The sequence below is a fragment of the Cavia porcellus genome, unplaced genomic scaffold (assembly GCF_034190915.1).
Source record: "Cavia porcellus strain 051 isolate PalLab524CR breed Dunkin Hartley unplaced genomic scaffold, mCavPor4.1 scaffold_2, whole genome shotgun sequence".
Lineage (NCBI taxonomy): Eukaryota > Metazoa > Chordata > Mammalia > Rodentia > Caviidae > Cavia > Cavia porcellus.
Window position 1 is genome coordinate 50,513,997 of NW_026947485.1, and position 17,412 is coordinate 50,531,408.

General features: G+C 34.1%; 1 protein-coding gene across 7 annotated transcripts in view; it reads right to left on the reverse strand.

The window, feature by feature from the left end:
• St7 (suppression of tumorigenicity 7) overlaps positions 1–17,412 on the reverse strand; it is a 276,254-nt gene that overhangs the window by 191,448 nt on the left and 67,394 nt on the right. The window contains exon 1 of one of the 7 annotated variants that reach the window (XM_023567296.2): positions 14,274–14,703. The exons of the other annotated variants lie outside the window; for them this stretch is intronic. Within the exon in view, the coding sequence (XP_023423064.1) occupies positions 14,274–14,295 (22 nt within the window). The 5' untranslated portion in view covers positions 14,296–14,703. Of the gene's footprint in view, positions 1–14,273; positions 14,704–17,412 lie in introns of those variants that run through there. 7 annotated transcript variants of the gene reach the window in all.

The window sequence follows — 17,412 nt, forward strand, 5'->3', positions numbered from 1 at the left end:
CACTTAAGTTAATCTAAATTAACATTGCAAAACATGTTGCAACATCTATATCAAAGTATCATGAAGCTTTAAAAAATTACAAATATGCATCACCTTAGGAATCTAACAGATCAAAACACAAACATAAACCTGGGAGCAATCACTTGTACTTAGATTTTTATTGAAATATCAAGCTTTAGATGAGTTCAAATGGTGCAATTATAAATGTGTAATTCCATTCACATTTTTAGACATTTCCTTAAAATGAGAGGATACTAATATTATTGTGTTTATTCTAATAGTAAGACACTTAGAAATGAGGCTAAATTTAGTTGTTACATGATGTAAACAACATAAAGCCTAGAATTACTGATATTACATGCTACTTGCATGTAAAACAACCCTTTATTCTCCTCCAACACATCACACTTCAATTTAGCAAACTATTAAGAAAGAATATTTTTGACATTTAATTTAGTAGATATTTAGTAAACTCCAGTCCCATGAAAAATACATTGTAATTCAAAGCATATTGTAATGACTAAATGACTAATATAATACTTTCTAGGAAGAGATAACAGTCATTGAGCCATTAGTAAGTATTAAACATTTTACAGTATTTAAAATTCACAACAGTGCCTGAAATAGTATTATTTGCATCCCCATTTTACAGACAAAGAAACTGACAGGTTAATTTACATATCTAAGGACCTACAGCTGGCAGAGTAAGGACCCCAAACCAAAAATCCTGACTCTGGAGCACATAAACTATGATCCATACTCCCTCATTATAAAGATCAGCAGAGTAGTTCTAAAAAACAAGAATGTTTTCCGGTAGGAGATAGTGACCAGACGAATAGTGAAGAGAAAGGATGATGCTGGAAAAAAAGTTAAAAATCACTATGTTTTGTTTGCAAAAGAGGTGCATATAACAATAATAATGGAATTTTTTTTTTTAAAGAGGCTGAGAATTGCATTAGAAGAACCAGCAAAGTCCATAAGTAACTGGTACCTGAGATGAACATCAAAGAATGAAACAGCAACCAAGATATGAATAGCTTGAAATAGAGCAGATCCAAACAGAATGAATGCCTTAAGGCCTTGCATAAGAAAGTGTCTTGGTTACTTTTCTCTCATTGTTGAGGCAAAATAGCCCAAAATGAAGGAAGGAAATGTTTATTTACAGTTTTTGGAAGTTTCAGTCCATATTCAGCTGGCCCCAAGGCATGGCTGAGGGGCAACTATTCATGGTGGCCGCAAGTGACAAGGGTGAAAGGGCAAAAGCAGAAAAACAGGCCTTCTTCTTTCTTTTCTATTGTTTGACAGCTTCCCACCCTGGGTGGGTGCAGCACTCACATTGCCACTCCCGGCACTAGATGACAAACCAATCACCAACAGTAGATTCAGCCACCTCCATGACTGCAAGAGGCTTTGGGAGGACATTTAAACAAACCACAACATTCTGCCCCTGACCCCTCAAGGACTCATGTACATCCTTCATGCAAAAGACATTTCATCCACCTCCAAGAGTTACCAAAGTCCTAATAGTGTCAGCACTGCTGAAAGTTCAAGTCTCAAGTCTCCTACAAGATCCAAGACAAACTCTTAGCTATAACCCACAGTACAAATGAAAACAAAGTTAAACATTTCCAATACTCAGTGGCACAAGATAAACATTACCATTCCAAAGGGTACAAGCTGGGGGATATAAAGGAATGGAATCAAAGGAAGTCCAAAATCCAACGTGGCAAACATTAAGTCTATTTGGCTGTAACGTACTGGAGAGGAGTACTGGGAGTTAAGGAAGAATAGAAAAGTTATGACCATAGGTGGTTAGCTTTGAACACCTACAGTTTGTATTTAGTTGAAAGACAATGAAGAGTCACTGACAGCACCTTGAACTAGTGTTGCACTGAGAACAACATCATCAAGCCAGCTGATACAAAGCAATACAAATTATGTAACTACACATATATAAGTAAGTTCAAAGCAAAGCTAATGTAAAACAATAAAAATATAGAAAATAGTTGAATGCAGGAAAGAAAACTGTTTGGAATGGGCACAAGAAACTCCCTCAAAAGACATGTTTTGTATCTTACTTTGAGTGGCACTGCCAAATTTTTGCATTAAAAGAACAACAACAACCAAAAACAAAAATAAACTTCACAGAACTAAATAGTTTGCATTTTATTGTTGTTATATATCTTTTTTTTTTTGGTGTATTTTCACCGGTACCAGGAATCAAACTCACAACTGCCTGCTTGCAAGGCAGGTGCTTATGCCGCTGAGCTAAATCCCCAGCCCCTGTTGTTATATATCAACAAAAGAAAAGAAAGAAAGAAAACTCACCCTGTGGAATGGACCTGAGAATGGAAGAAGGAGAGCCGGGGAGGAAAGGTGAGGCTGTTGTATCACAGAAACCCAGAGGCTAACACTTGGAGAAAGAAGACTGAACATAAAGAGGCAAGGATCAATAATGCACAAAGATGTAGGTACAGAAATGTTTGCTCAAATTGATACAGTATAATGTACACATGTATAAATCATAATTTCATCCTCTTTTTCCCCTTTAGAAAGTAATCTGTCAAACAGCAAAGACCAAACTTAACAGTTTTTTTCTCATTCTTTCTGACTTGTGCATGTTTGGTGCCACTATTTATATCTTTGTTCATACTTTGTTTTATAACAAATACAGTGTGTTATTGATGCTACTTCCCAGTATGGAAAACTTTAGGAATAATTAAATTATCAATGCTTCTCATGGACCATTAAGGGCTTATCACTCTACTTGTTTCATTTAAGCATTACAATAGCCATGAGGTTAACTATTATCCTTTCTTCACAAGTAAATAAACTTTACAAGTAAATAAACCCAAGATAGGAGATAAGATGCTTATGGAATATAGTAAGATTAGTCCCTCTCATCTGCCTTACACAAAACCCAATTTAAGCATTGTGCTACATATTTATACTAAGAACTAACAAAAGTAGGGTTTACTGGGGAAAACTCAGAAAAAGGGTGAGAAAATCAGCAAAAAAATCCATTAAGAATATTCATTCCTCAATGCTCAAAGGGCTACATATATTAATCGGGAGGGTTTGTTTTTTTTTTTTTTTTTTAACAGGAATAGTATTTTATAAGTGGTCTAAAACAAGGATGGATGAACTTGACATCAGCTGCTTTAGGCACAGATTCATATGTATTATACACACACACACACACAAATATGCTATCTCAGTCAATTAAATATCAAATCTAGCATTATGAGGTTTGAGGACTTTTAAAAAGTATTACACAAGTAGCATCAAATAATTAGAAAATGTTCTTACAAACATAAATCCAAGTTCTATTTAATTCTTAAACATGTCAAATGGCATCCTTAATCTATCCTAAAGGAAGTTTGGCTTCAAATCTCTTAAAATCTTAAGGATCCACAGATTTATTTAAAAATGTTCTTACATTTGGTTACTCTGGCAATCCACAAGTACAACAGAATCACTTTAATAAGGAGATCCTGGTTCTGAATATAAAAACTCACAATTCAAATATTTCTAATTAAAGAAATGTCACTATTTAGGAAAGAACCATAGACAAGTATATAAATATAATAAAATGGTATCCTAAGATACAAGAAACACAAGAAATAAATCATCCTGTTGAAAGAATAAATATTTTAAGGGCATAAAAAGTGTAATTTATGTGATCATAATTTTAACTGTTTTATTTTTATCTATTTATTAAAAAATAACTAAAACATTTCTTCATGGCAATATTTGTTTAGTAAATCTTGAGGGGTTTTTAGGGTATTTAAGACTTTTACAAGTGCAAACACATACTTCAAAGTTGAAATAATGAAGGTTATATCACTTTAACATTTCAGTATGCAAGATTTTCCCTAGATAATACTGTTTGTAGGTGGTATAAATTACTTCAGTTTAAATAGATGTTCTTTTATTAATGAAAAAGTTAATATACAAGATGGCCAAGATAATTGTACTACTAATTTCTATTTGTGCTTATATTATTTGATCAGTTTTGCATACTTGTATCTTGTAATATGAGCAACTACTTTGAAGACAACAATATTCAATATATTAACCATTGTTAATTTCCTATTATCTTGTTTTGAAATTTTGTATTGCTGTTTTCTGCTCTTTAAAAGAAAAAAATAAAAATGAAAAAACCTTATCTACTTTTGTAAATTCATAGCTAGTTTTGCCATTGCTGAGAAAGATCATAGACCTAAATGAAAGGAGAAATTATACTGTATACTTGAATTAGAAGATGATATTGTTAAAATGTTGATTTCTACTCCCAAAATTGATCTATACATGAACTACACTTTCAATCAAAATCCCAGCAGATCTTTTTATAAGACTGACGTGCAAATTTTAAAATTTTATTGGGTTATTAAAGGACAAAGTATGGCCAAAAGAATGTTTAAATACAACATATTTGGAGAGCTTATAGTACCGATTTTAAGTGTTTATAAGACTATAGCAATAAAGATTATGATACTGACCTAAGGATAAATATACAGATCTCTGGGATAAAACAGAAAGACCAGAAATATATGGTTACTTGGTATGTTTTTATAAAGTTACCAGTTCTATGGGGAAAAGGACAGTTTTCTCAAGAAATATTGCTAAAATAAATGAATATTGGTGAAAAAAAATGACAACACAGTATTACCTCACATAATATATAAAAATTTACTGAAGATGGGTCATAGTACACATAGAAGCAAAATATAAAACATATGGAAGAAATAATGAAGAAGAATCTTCACAACCTTAAGTAAGATGAAAAGTTTCTTACTTCTACATAGGATATAAATTGATGGACTGGACTTCATCAAAATTTAAAACTTACAAAAGCTACAGACTATCAGAGAATATTGTATATTTTATATACACATGTATCTATACATCTGAAAAAATATGTGAAGAACTCTCAAAACTCACTAAAAATATAACCTTTTATTTAAATAGACAAGTTATTTAAACAGACATTCACCAAAGAAGATATACAAATGACCAACTAGTAAGTACACATTTTCAGAACCAGAAAAACATTGGAGCTAGGAATTTAGCTCAGAGGCATAAGCGCTATCTGGCAAGTGCAAGGTCATAAGTTTGAAACCTGGTACCAAAAAAATAAAATAAAATAAAATAAAATGGAAAAATGTTAATTAAAATCATAATTCAGGGCTGGAGATATAACACAGTGGCATGGCACCTATCTAGCAAATGCGAGGTTCTGAGTTCAATTCTCACTATCAAAAAACAAAACAAAACACCATAATACAATATACCATTACACATCTACTAAAAAAAATGTGTGATTATTGAAAATACTGGCAACTGTGTAAGGCAAATAAACTGCTACACATTGCTAGTGGAAATGTAAAATACATAATCATTCTGGAAAATGGTTTGACAGTTTCTCAATAATTGCATTTCTGAGTATGAAAAAGAAAAATGAAAACACATGTCAAATAAAGAACTATAGATGAGTGTTTATACAGCAGCTTTATTTATAAGAACCCAAGACAGGTATCAACTCAACAATCACAGATAGATGGATGAACCCACTGCATTATTTCTAGTATCCACCAACAGAAAGAACTTATATAACCACAATATGGCTGAAAACACTACGCTAGCCAAAAGAGGTCGCACACAAACAGAGTATTACTGTACAGTTCAATTTTTAAAAAATTCTAGATATGGAGATTGACTGCAGAGAGGCACAAGGTAACTTACAAGAGAATGAAAACGTGCTTTATCTTGATTACAATGATGGATTCATGTCCATAAACATTAGGAAAATTCATCAAACTATATTTTAAGAGGAGATACATTATATTTTCTATCACGCGAATTATTCATCAATAGTTACTTAAAGAAAAAGCTGGCTTGTCTTACCATGTTCTGCATGTCAATTCAAATAAGAGCCAGTTATTTCTATGATTATGTGTATACTGCAGCCAAAAAATATCTCACCTACACTGCTCTACCTGAATAAGAAACAACGGTTTTAGTATCACTGCCCTCTCTGTTCTCCCCCTTAATGCCTGCCTCACCCCAAGCCCATTCGAACTTGAAATGTCTTGAAAGTTTTTTACGTTCTCATGTCTAACTTTCACAAATGCTATTCTGCTAAATTCAATAAATATCTGTGGAAATGAATTAAAAAGAAAGTCTCACTACTTTCTTAATTTTTTCACCTAGTGTGACAAAGAACAGATCAGAATCAAAGATTATAAATAGCATAGGATTTTTAAAATTTTTTTCTTTCATTTTAGCAGACCTTTTAAACAAAATGTTATGCAAGAGCCCAACAATGGATAAAACCAGACACTTACAAATTCAAATTTATAATACTTAGAACTAAAGCTAAGAATGGTGGCACACGCCAATAATCTCAGCTGCTAGAGAAAATAAAGCAGAGAGACTGAAAATTAAAACCCAGCAAGAGCAAACAGTGACACCCTGACTCAAATTTTTAAAAATAAATAAAAGGAACAGGGATGTAGCTCAGTGATAGAGCAGTACCTCACACATTCAATAGCTAGCACTCCCCCATAAGAAGTATTTTTCAATGTCAAAATTATTTAAAATATGAATGTATTTTTAGTTTCTATAATTAAAAATTTTAAAAGACCATTTTTGCATTTTAAATAACAGTATTTTGATACACAAAAATTTTATAAAATTGAAATTTCAGTGTCCATAAATAATGTTTTATGGAAATACAGTCATGCTTATTTGTCTACAGATGCTTTTATCTCTTAATAGCAGGCTCGAGGGACTACAAAGGAGATAGTACACAAGTTTAAAATACTTTCTCCACCTTTATATAAAAAGCTCATAGATCGTTAATTTAGAAAATTTCAACATCTCTAGGGGACAATTTCATGGAGTTTAAAAACTTTTGTAGTAAATTATTTTCCAAAAATGGCTACTCTGATATTTCCGATCTTATATACTCTTCTACAATAAGACTTTGCCATACCTGGACCACAAGAAGTCTACTGAGGCAAGAGATTGCAAGTTCAAGCCCAGCCTATGCAATTTAGTGACTTAGAGAAACCCTATCTCAAAAAACAATAAAATAAAATGGGATGTGGCTCAGTGTAAAACCCCTAGATTATTCAATCCCCAGTACTGACAAAAGAATGGAAGGGAGGATGGAGGAAGGGAGGAAGGCAGGGAGGGTCAGTCGGTCTAATTCTTTTTCCTGTGAATCTGACTAATCTTAGTGATTTACACAGCCAATATAATATGATGGAAGTGATTGCTGAAACTTCTGAGGCTAGTTCATAAGAAACTTCAGAGCTTCTGCACAGTCTCTTGGTCATAGGATATTTCCTTAATTTAACACCATTCCTATAAAAGCTTGAGCCACATGAAAAAGGCAATAATAGGCATTTTTTTCTGTAATTACTCTGAGCTCCAAGTCAATAGCCAGCCCCAAGTAAGTACACACTCCCAACTGATAACCAAGAGCCACAGCTATCCAGATCATACATGCCTTTAAAGAGATCAATATAAATCTGATCATAACTGCCTAAGACACCAAGAACCACCAACAGAAGCCAGTCAATTGAAAGAACTGTGAAAGATAGTAACACATACTCATTTTAAGCCACTATGCTTGGGGGTAATTTGCAGTTTGTTATATAACTATACATAAGTGAATCAGTATTAGATTAAAATAAATCTAAGAAACATTTCAGATGAGAAATTCCAGGCTTCCAGAGAAGACTATATTTTCCAGAGAAGACTATAATTGGAATATCCATGTGTATGTCTAGGCCAAACCCCACGAAAAGTCTCTCCTCAACATTAAGTGCTCTAGAAGGAGCCGGGGTGGGGGAAGTAGCAAACAATATTCCAACTGAGTTATTTGATTTCCTAATCCATACATATTGTAATTAAACTTGCTACTGTCCAACATAAGCCAAAAGCCTGACTTTTTAACAGTCTGAACTCATCAGGAGGAAATATAAAATAAATTTTCCAGTTCCTGGAATTATATTAAAATTACAATGGGCCAGGGATTTAGCTCAGTGGCTGAAGCACTTGCCTGTAAAGCACAAGGTCATGAGTTCGATCCCTGGTACCAAAAAAAAAAAAAAAAAAAAAAAAACTACAAATAAATGATTGTATTTTTGTACCATCCATAAATTGAAGGTTATAATACTCATTATGACCACTAGAACCTTTAAAAATAAGAGAGAAGGAATTGTAAATTCACAGTATTTACATAAGAAAGTATCATAATGAAACCCAATAAAATAAGTGGCAAGTGAACTCAGATCAGGTATATTAGATCAAGCTAGTCAATCTACCAGTGTATGACAAATTATCAATATATTCATCCATTAACAAATCTGAGCTTAGCAATAAAAATTTACATGTTCTATTCCATTTGTGTCAACTATTCCTGTTTATGGGGATAAGAACTGTTCACTGATATATACCAGTAATGTGAGATAAATATTTTAGCCAATAAAATTTATTAAGCTCAGCATCAGCCGCCATGTGTCATACTTTCAACAGCACCTTAATTCATAATACATTCAAATTTATAAAAATTATAAGTAGGTCATATATGCTAGGTAGCCTGCTTATTGGGGATTAGCTTTAAGCTGTTGTAAATTTCATTCAAAGAAGACCTATGATACTTGGAGCCATTAGTCCATTGATACCAAGCAATATAATGTGACACAAATTGTATACCTAGCATCTAAACACACATTTCTTTTTTTTTTTTTTTTATCGGTACTGGAGATCGAATTCATGACCACCTGCTTACAAGGCAGGTGCTTATGCTGCTGAGCTAAATCCCCAGGCGCTAAACACACATTTCTGAAACGATTTTTTTCTTTATTCAGTAAGTTTGTCAGTTTACTTAAATACTCACTTACATGACTATTCCAATGGCCTGGAAAACATAAAGTATGCTCTCATAAAGTATTTTAAAGTGAGTAACATTCCAAGTGTGCTATGACCAATTATCATGCCTACCACAGAGTGATTAGAAGTATTAAATAAGCTGGGCATCTGCCAACCATGGCCCATTTCATCCATCACTATACAGTTTCATCCCTTCAAAGATCCCCATAATGGAACTCAAGTGTTCTACTCAGTCTTAGGAAGTGAAATGTCCCTTTCTTTGGCTAGTCTTTTGTACTGTTAGATGCTACTCTCCACAGATGTTTCTTGATAAGGGCCCCCTCATGCAAATGTCCTGACCCCCAAAGACTAATTCCTCTAACACCAAAAGTTCATTCAGTAAGCCACACTCTGCGCTTAGATGGTAGATGGTCAAAGTCTAGCAGTACATGGTAGAGCCATGATCTGAATCCAGGCAACTGAGAGCCACAGCAGCTGCATGTAGTTGCTCTTTCTGGGATGTGACTGCTGCCACTCCTGCAATGTGCATTAGGTTGTCTCTTTGTTTCCCAATTCATAACCTCCTTACTCCATGATTACTACAAATAATGTATAATTTAAAAGTCTTACAATTTACTATTCCAATATAACAAGTATGATTTTAACCAACACAGTCTGTTTATTTTCTATTTAAAAACACATTACTGCCAGGTATGGTGGTGCACACCTGTAATCCACGCACTTCAGAAGGCTGGGCCACAGGGTTCAGAAGACCAAGCCCAGTCTAAGCAATTTAATAAATTAACAAGATCCTGTCTCAAAATAAAAAATTAGGAAAGGGTTCGGTATGTAGCTCAGTATGAAGGACCCGGATTTAATCTATACCAGAAAAAAAAATAAATTAATGCTTTCCACTAATTAGGAAAAAAGGAAAATCAATACTTTTTAAAAGGCAACAAATAAAAATGACCATATAATTCATAGTCTAATGCCTCATCTATCACAGTAAAAGTTTAACAGTATTTCGAGTATTTAATGCAGTGACTATCATTGTTTTTAAAATACACATGTGATCAGTGGCTTTTCTAGCTCAGAATCCATAACAACAATGAGTCCTATTTACATCCTGTGCAATTCCATGGAGATTCTATGAGGTGTTTCCATATATGGCAATTTTCACTGATGGACCCCCTTCCCCTACCCCAGAGTTTATACAGGATATGAATCTGGTCTGTTGTGACAATGAAAACAACAAATCACTGAAAATTCATGTAGTTTCTGCTGAACAAAGTACAGACTAATAATTATGGAGTTTAGACACTGAAATGGAAACAAGAAACTACTGGATAGTTTAATTCCATTTTTGTACTAGAGAAATAAGTATATAAATATCCAGAAAAAAATTATTTCTTAGTTTAAAATATTTTCGTGATTCGAAAAATTATAATGTCAAAACTATGTTGTCAGAAGGATGACACAGTAAGACAAGTAAAAAATTTATGGCCTTCAACTCCCCAAGCTCTAATATGATGATGTTTCAACACAAATCCATGCAATCCATAATTACTTTTTCTTATTTGTGACTTTAACAGTTTGTGGCATCCTACTTAACTAAAAACAAGTAATAATACTTTTTTTTTTACATATAATGCTGTAAGTGCACTCCTACAGGAGGGATTTCGTATACACATTTAACTATGTCTCTTTTGCTTTAAATCACATGAAAGCATCTCAAATCCAACACTGCTAAATACTAAAAGCCAGGTTAAAATTGTATGGAACTAAAAATCTCACAGTCCCAACTTAATACACTGACCAGTAATGCAATAAAAAGCAACTGCTGGTGCCCATCACAGACAAATAACTTAGGTGCATATGCTCAAATCTACCTCAGAGTTTGGCTACCAATTCAAAGCGATGTGGGAACCCAAACAATGAAAGGGAAGATACGTGAACCAGTCACACCAAAGCTACAGAGAACTCTACATCTCCTAACTTGCTCAACTATCATTTCTCCATGACACTACCATTTTGTTGGTACTTCAGTGATTTTTTTTCTCCATCAAAGATGCTCAGGTGTTCTCTTTATTATAAATACAGTAAAATCTGGGGAGGAAGGATAAAATGATGTGATTTGCTCCAGGTATAAACTGTTTCTCAGTAGGTAGTGTATTACTCGCTTAATTGAGCTAAAAAGGAAGGTATTCAGATGACATATTAAGGTTTTATACCAGACACAATTCCCACCACAGCACACCTTATGTGGTACCTTTCAATAGTACCCCTGAGAAATGAAAAAGTTAAACATGGGAAAGGAGAACTGAGCCTAATAAGATATCTATTCTTTGAAGAATAACTAGACTTATGAAGGAAGATATAACCAAAACCAATTTTCCTTATTCTATGAATATTTTGTCTCCCTTAACCAGCTTGCCTCATTCCACAAAAAAAGATATTTTTTTTAGAAAAAAAATGTTAATACTGAGGAATATAACTGATATATTTTAAATATAAACTATGATTAAATCAAGTACCTCAAATACGTGTTTTAACCTTCATTAACCTTCTTCAATAAAACTTTTGACCTCAGAAACTAAAATTACATTTCTTCAAAGTAGATAAAGAACAGACATACTACTTTCATTTTTACACATGGGAAATTTCAAGTAAGGAAAAGCTTAGTGAAACACATAAAGATGTTAATGAACAGAAGTAAAGAACATCTCAGACTTAACTACATTTCCCACTTTGTAATGACTAGCCTACTAAAACTACAGAAGATTTCCAGTTCAAAATAAATTATGGCTGATCTATAAAACTATTCAAGACTCAGATCTTATTAAATGACAGAAATAAAACTGGTACCACTGGAGACAGTGACTAAAATAAAATCAGGCGTAAATTGTTGCCATACCTGTGTAATACTTTAACTTTGATTTTTTTGAGATTTGAAAGATGTTGTTAGAGCGAAGAATATTTAAGTCAAGCAATATTATTTCCCTGATGCAGAACATATTATATGATACTTAGTCTACTGCAAATTCTTGACTTGGTGGTCAAAAACTTGAAATCAAATGAAGCCAGTATTTCAAAATGAAGACATTTCCCTCTATTGTAAGGCAAAAACCAAAGAGAAAAGAAAGAAAATCAAAAAACATCACTTAGAAAGTAAATCTATGGCATCTAAGGGTAGACCCTTTCGGCACACCAGAAAAGTAATACCGAGTAAGAAGGGCCACATTTGAACTTCCCAGGGTGATGGAAATGTTCTGTTTTGATCAGGATAGTGGTTCCTCAGGTTTAAACATGGGCAAAAATGCACTAAACTGCACACTTACACATTTTGCTGCACATGAACTATACCTTAATTTAAAAATAAAAGCATCTCATTCGAATCGACAGTATAACCAGAAACCAGTAAGAATCGCAAAATATTTAGAATAAGAAAAAAATTAATTTTCCCAGGATTGCATACAGAGTAGGAAATTACACATGCATTTCTTAAGACAATTCAGTAAAAACACTGTAGGTAGTCAGGAGACCCCTTTAAACTAATCAGAATTTCAAATGTGACCTTTTAATGCATGTACTAAAACATAGTTTCAAGCCTATTAAAAAAACCTCCAAAAGGTGGAAATCAAAGACCTACAAAGCTATGCTTGAAAAACACAAAGAAAACACACTTATCCTAACTATCAGTACAGACTTAAGATATCTTCTTATCTAAAGAAGGCATCCATTTTCAACCTCTAATGTCCCTTTAACAGTATGAATCTATCTCTGCGTGTCTAACAACAAGCAAGAAATAAAACTTAATACTCAGTTAAACCAAAAAGCACTAAATGTCTGCATGATAATATTCTGTCTTCTATTCTGTTGTGTTAAGTAATCCAGTAGACCAAAACAATCAGCCTTTTTCAGACACCGTACATGAATACTACTACCAAAAGATCAGGTTTGATGGTCAAGAAAGGTTGTGTGTCTGCTTGATTAAAACAAGCCAAATAAGGGTAGCAGCCTGGGTCCCAAGAAGCCAAAGATTCTCACACAGAGTTTCAACTTCCAAGTCCTAAATAAAATGATATAACTAATTTTCCTTCAGTATACAATATAAATACTTCTGTCTATACCTAGGTTCCTACATAAACAAAATTCCATGACTAAAATGAAACTAGGAGATGTCTGCCACTTACTGATCCACTTCTATTTCTTGAACAATGATAATTCCAAATGTACTACTAAGTGAATTTAAGAATTATTTTTGAATATCAAGGAAACAGTATTGTAAAACATGCTGAATGAGACATTATGGTTCACCATTATTCTGTCTTGGACCTAATTAAGTAGTGTGGTAATTTCAGATATGGGAAGTTTCCATAATGAAACAATAAAAACAACCCTTTAGAAAAGCCAATCAAGACACAAAAGAACTCAGAATTATTAGCACTCTTGAAATACTACTTTTCCGCAATAATCAGCTACACAAACAGTCACACTGACATCTAAGACCAAAAAGTAGAAGTAAATTACAAGTCCATAAGTAATCATTTCCCTAAATGTAATGCTGCTATTTAATGCCTTAGGCAGTAGATTGTCTCTTCAGAAATTCTCAACTGTCACCTTTATTTACAGATAATGACAAAATATTCTGCAAAGCCTATACAACTGCATTGACAAGCTACATTAGTCTATAGCCAACATTAAATAATCATCAAGCAAGTGAGTTATCATGTTTTAAGTAACAGTTTTCAGATATCTACAACTGCTGTCCAGCTCAACCCATTGTGCCAGGCCTGCTCTGCACCATAGAAATTTCACTGTTTAAGTTTTAAGATAGATATGGTGCTGCCGGACCATGATGCTAACCAACATAATAAAATTGGAGCAACTGTGGAAACAAATCAATCTTCAAAAATAAGGTTATTTATTTTTTAATCTACATATTCTGCTTTTGTAAAAATATGAAGAGCATATAACAGTATCCTTTTCTCTTTTAGATGAAAAATGTAAACCCTTCTATTTTTTATAATCACTATCATCTCAGATCTTTCTAGCATCTATTTTAGGGTTTGAGCACCCTTCTGAGCCCACAACAATACATCAGTGACAGGCCTTATCCCATCAATTAGCACATTCCAGGGAGCTGCCTGGATCTTGTCTTCTTACCTCCCTCCTGGAGGCCCGGTTTTGACCACATTGCCATGCCTGGCCTTAAGAATGAATAACCCTGTGAAGGGGAGTACCTTCTCTGAGACCAATTTCCCTGTATCTAGACACAAAACACTAACATCATTAATGACCTAAGACAAAGTGATAAGAATTCCAAGCCAATGAAACCATGACAGCAAGCAGATTTCTAAACAGCAGAGAAGTGCAACCCATTTACTTACATGAAGATTCAGTGCCAAACATGGCTGGCTCCACAAGCTGGTTTAAAAACAATTTTTTTAAGAAGGAAGAAAAAAAGGAAGGAAGAAAAAGCAAAGAAAGTGTGCCTGTGAGAGTGAAGAGATGAGCCGACTACACAGCAGGGGTCATGAAGCCAGACAATGCGGTCCGAGCTGTGTCCAGCTGCCAGATTCTCCTCATGAGCTTCAGTTTTCTCCCGGTGAATGAAAAGCAAGGTCTCCGACAGCACCCAACGCTGAACAGCTGCTTCTGAAAATCCACTAGGCAAAGGAAGGCCAACGTGGCTCTTCTGGGATGCAGTGAAGCAAGACTAGGTAGCAGCAGGGGCAGGACTGGGTGCAGCGGCAACAAGGAATACTGCAATCTTCAGCCCTGCTGTAGCAGTAAGACAATAGCAGGGCTTATGCATACGCTAGATGACGTCAGGGACACAGCACAGACTGACTGTGCTGCTTGAGCCAGAGGCTCCAGGGGCTTCAGGGGAGCAGCGCAATTCAAAGGGGAATTCCTTTGTCACAAAATGCACAAAACCAAAATCACATACACATTCCCCCTCCTGAAGAGCTCCTCTTCCTGTGATACCAGGCACTGAGACGCTTCAAATAAATTTAAATACTGGCTTTACACCAACTAACCGCAAAGATATGCAGATCAGTGTTTCTGGTTTTATTGCAGCAAATACAACTTTTCAAGGGAATAAAGAATCGGGCGGGGGGGGGGGCCACACGTATCTTTAAAAGTTGTTAAGGCCCCGAGGTAGGGCTCAGAGGCAGAGAACTATCCTCGCTTGTGTTTCCTCAGGTTTGATTCCCAGGACTGTGGGGAGAATAAAAGTAGTTACAATTCAAGGTTATTCTCTAAGTTATGGCAGACGGACAAATCAAGAGTTGTACACCCTCAGTCAAAAATCAAAGAACATATATATTGTGCACACAATCTGGGCATTGACACACACAAATGTACTCACTGTAACACTGCTTGACAGAGTTGAGTACTCAAATTTTAGTAACATCACTAGCTATTTTGCAATTATTTTACAAATGTGAGAAAAGTGCTGTACACATTTATGTGCACACATTTCTCCTTTTTTCTTTTGCCTTATTTTCACTTTTGCCTTCTGAGAATTTCTGTCATTTTTCCAGAGTAACTCAAGCATTATAAGGCTGTGCACATATACCTGAGTATACCTATGTATGACTGACCATTTTTGTGGCCAACAAATTTATTTTTAATCGACCTACACACAGAAATAATTGAAGGTAATAACAGTTTGTTTCTTGACTTACTGGACAAATAAGTCTTAAAAATCCGGCTTTAAAATGCTTTACTAGAGGCGCTGGGGATTTAGCTCAGCGGCATAAGCGCCTGCCTTGCAAACAAGTCGTGAGTTCGATCCCCGGTACCGATAAAAAGGAAAAAGACCAAAAAAAAAAAAAAGCATTACTAGAGGTAGTATATAACCTTTCATTAGAATTCAATATAAGCAAAAAAAAAAAAAAACCTACTCAATGCAAGCAGAACACTATTCAACATAAGCAAAGAAGTTGCATTTCAAAGCTTGAAATGAAATACTGAAAGACACAAAAAGTATGTGCATGTATAACCCCATAAACCTACACTTTAAAATCATATAGAGTAAGAAATTCAAGAGTTTGTGTCTCCTCTCCACTCATTCATCCAAAGTACATACCTTTTCCAATAATTTCTCGTTTATAAAGACCTGTCTTAACATAGGTATAGTTTATAAACACTAATTTGTGATATACATACAGAACTGCAAATTACTCTCTAAAAATATCATTAGCTGCATTTCTGGTCACTATATGTAGATCTACCTCATCCTGTTAATGACACCATAAAAATTTATTATACGAATGTACTATAATTTACTGAAAGTAGCTTGACCTTCAGCTCACTGAAAATGCTAAACCATTATGGAAAAAAGTATAATGATGCTACAAAATAAAATTCTTGTTGCAGAAAAGAATGACAATAGTTAATATTTACTGCTTACTATGTATGTGGCCCTGTTCTGGGAACTTCCCATTTATTAAATCATTTAATATTCATAAAAACCTAACAGGTAAACACTATTATTCACATTAGACAGGTCAAAATCATACTTATTAAATGATATTCTAAGACTCAAAACCAGGCAGTCTGGTTCCAGAACCACTCTACAATAACATATCTTGAAAATGAATAGTTGCCAAAATTATATATTTTAAAGATTCAACTAAGATAAAGGGAAAATAGAAACCAACTGAAAATGCATAAGGAAAAAGGAAAAATCCTAAAAGAGGAAAGTCACCAGAGCAAACTAAAAATAACAGAAAACACTATCAAAAGTCACAGTACTAATAAAATTCCAAATTGAGTGGGGCATAGTAGTGTATGCCTGTATTCCCAACACTCAGGAGGCTGAGATAGGAGTATCAATGTGAGTTTGAGGTCAGCCTGGGATACACAGTGGATTTCACAGACTGAATTATATAGTGAGACTTTGTCTCAAAAAAAATAAATAAAATTGCAAATTAATAAAACTGTATCCTTTCAAAAATAATCAGGTCAATGGTAAATCGGGGATATCAATAATAATGGTAAGATTTAAAGGGAAATACATTTCAAAATGGTTGAACCTACACCATAAAATTACCTTGCATAAGTTATGTTGTTGTTGTTTTACTCCATGAAAGATCTAAATTGTATATAAGATGTTATATGTGGGGCTAGGGATGTGACTCAGTTATAGAACACTTGCCTAGCATACACAATAGCCATGCCAAAACAAATACTGTATATTAATAGTCACTCAAATAGTGGATAGATATTGCCAGTAGAAAAGTAAATGAAAAGAATGAAAAAGGGGCTCATAAGTCATCTTTTCTAACAGAGAATATGACCTACATGCAATAACTGCTTTACCAACTCATTTACATTGCTTTTATCAGCTCCTATTTGAGTATATATGTACATGAAAATGTATTTTATGAGGGTATATACATAGACTTTAATGAGTAAGCTCAAAACGGCAATATTTTTTAAAACAACTAAAACCATCAATCAATATGCTAAAAACATTAGGCATCTCACATGTCAAAACACTGGACACAAATCATC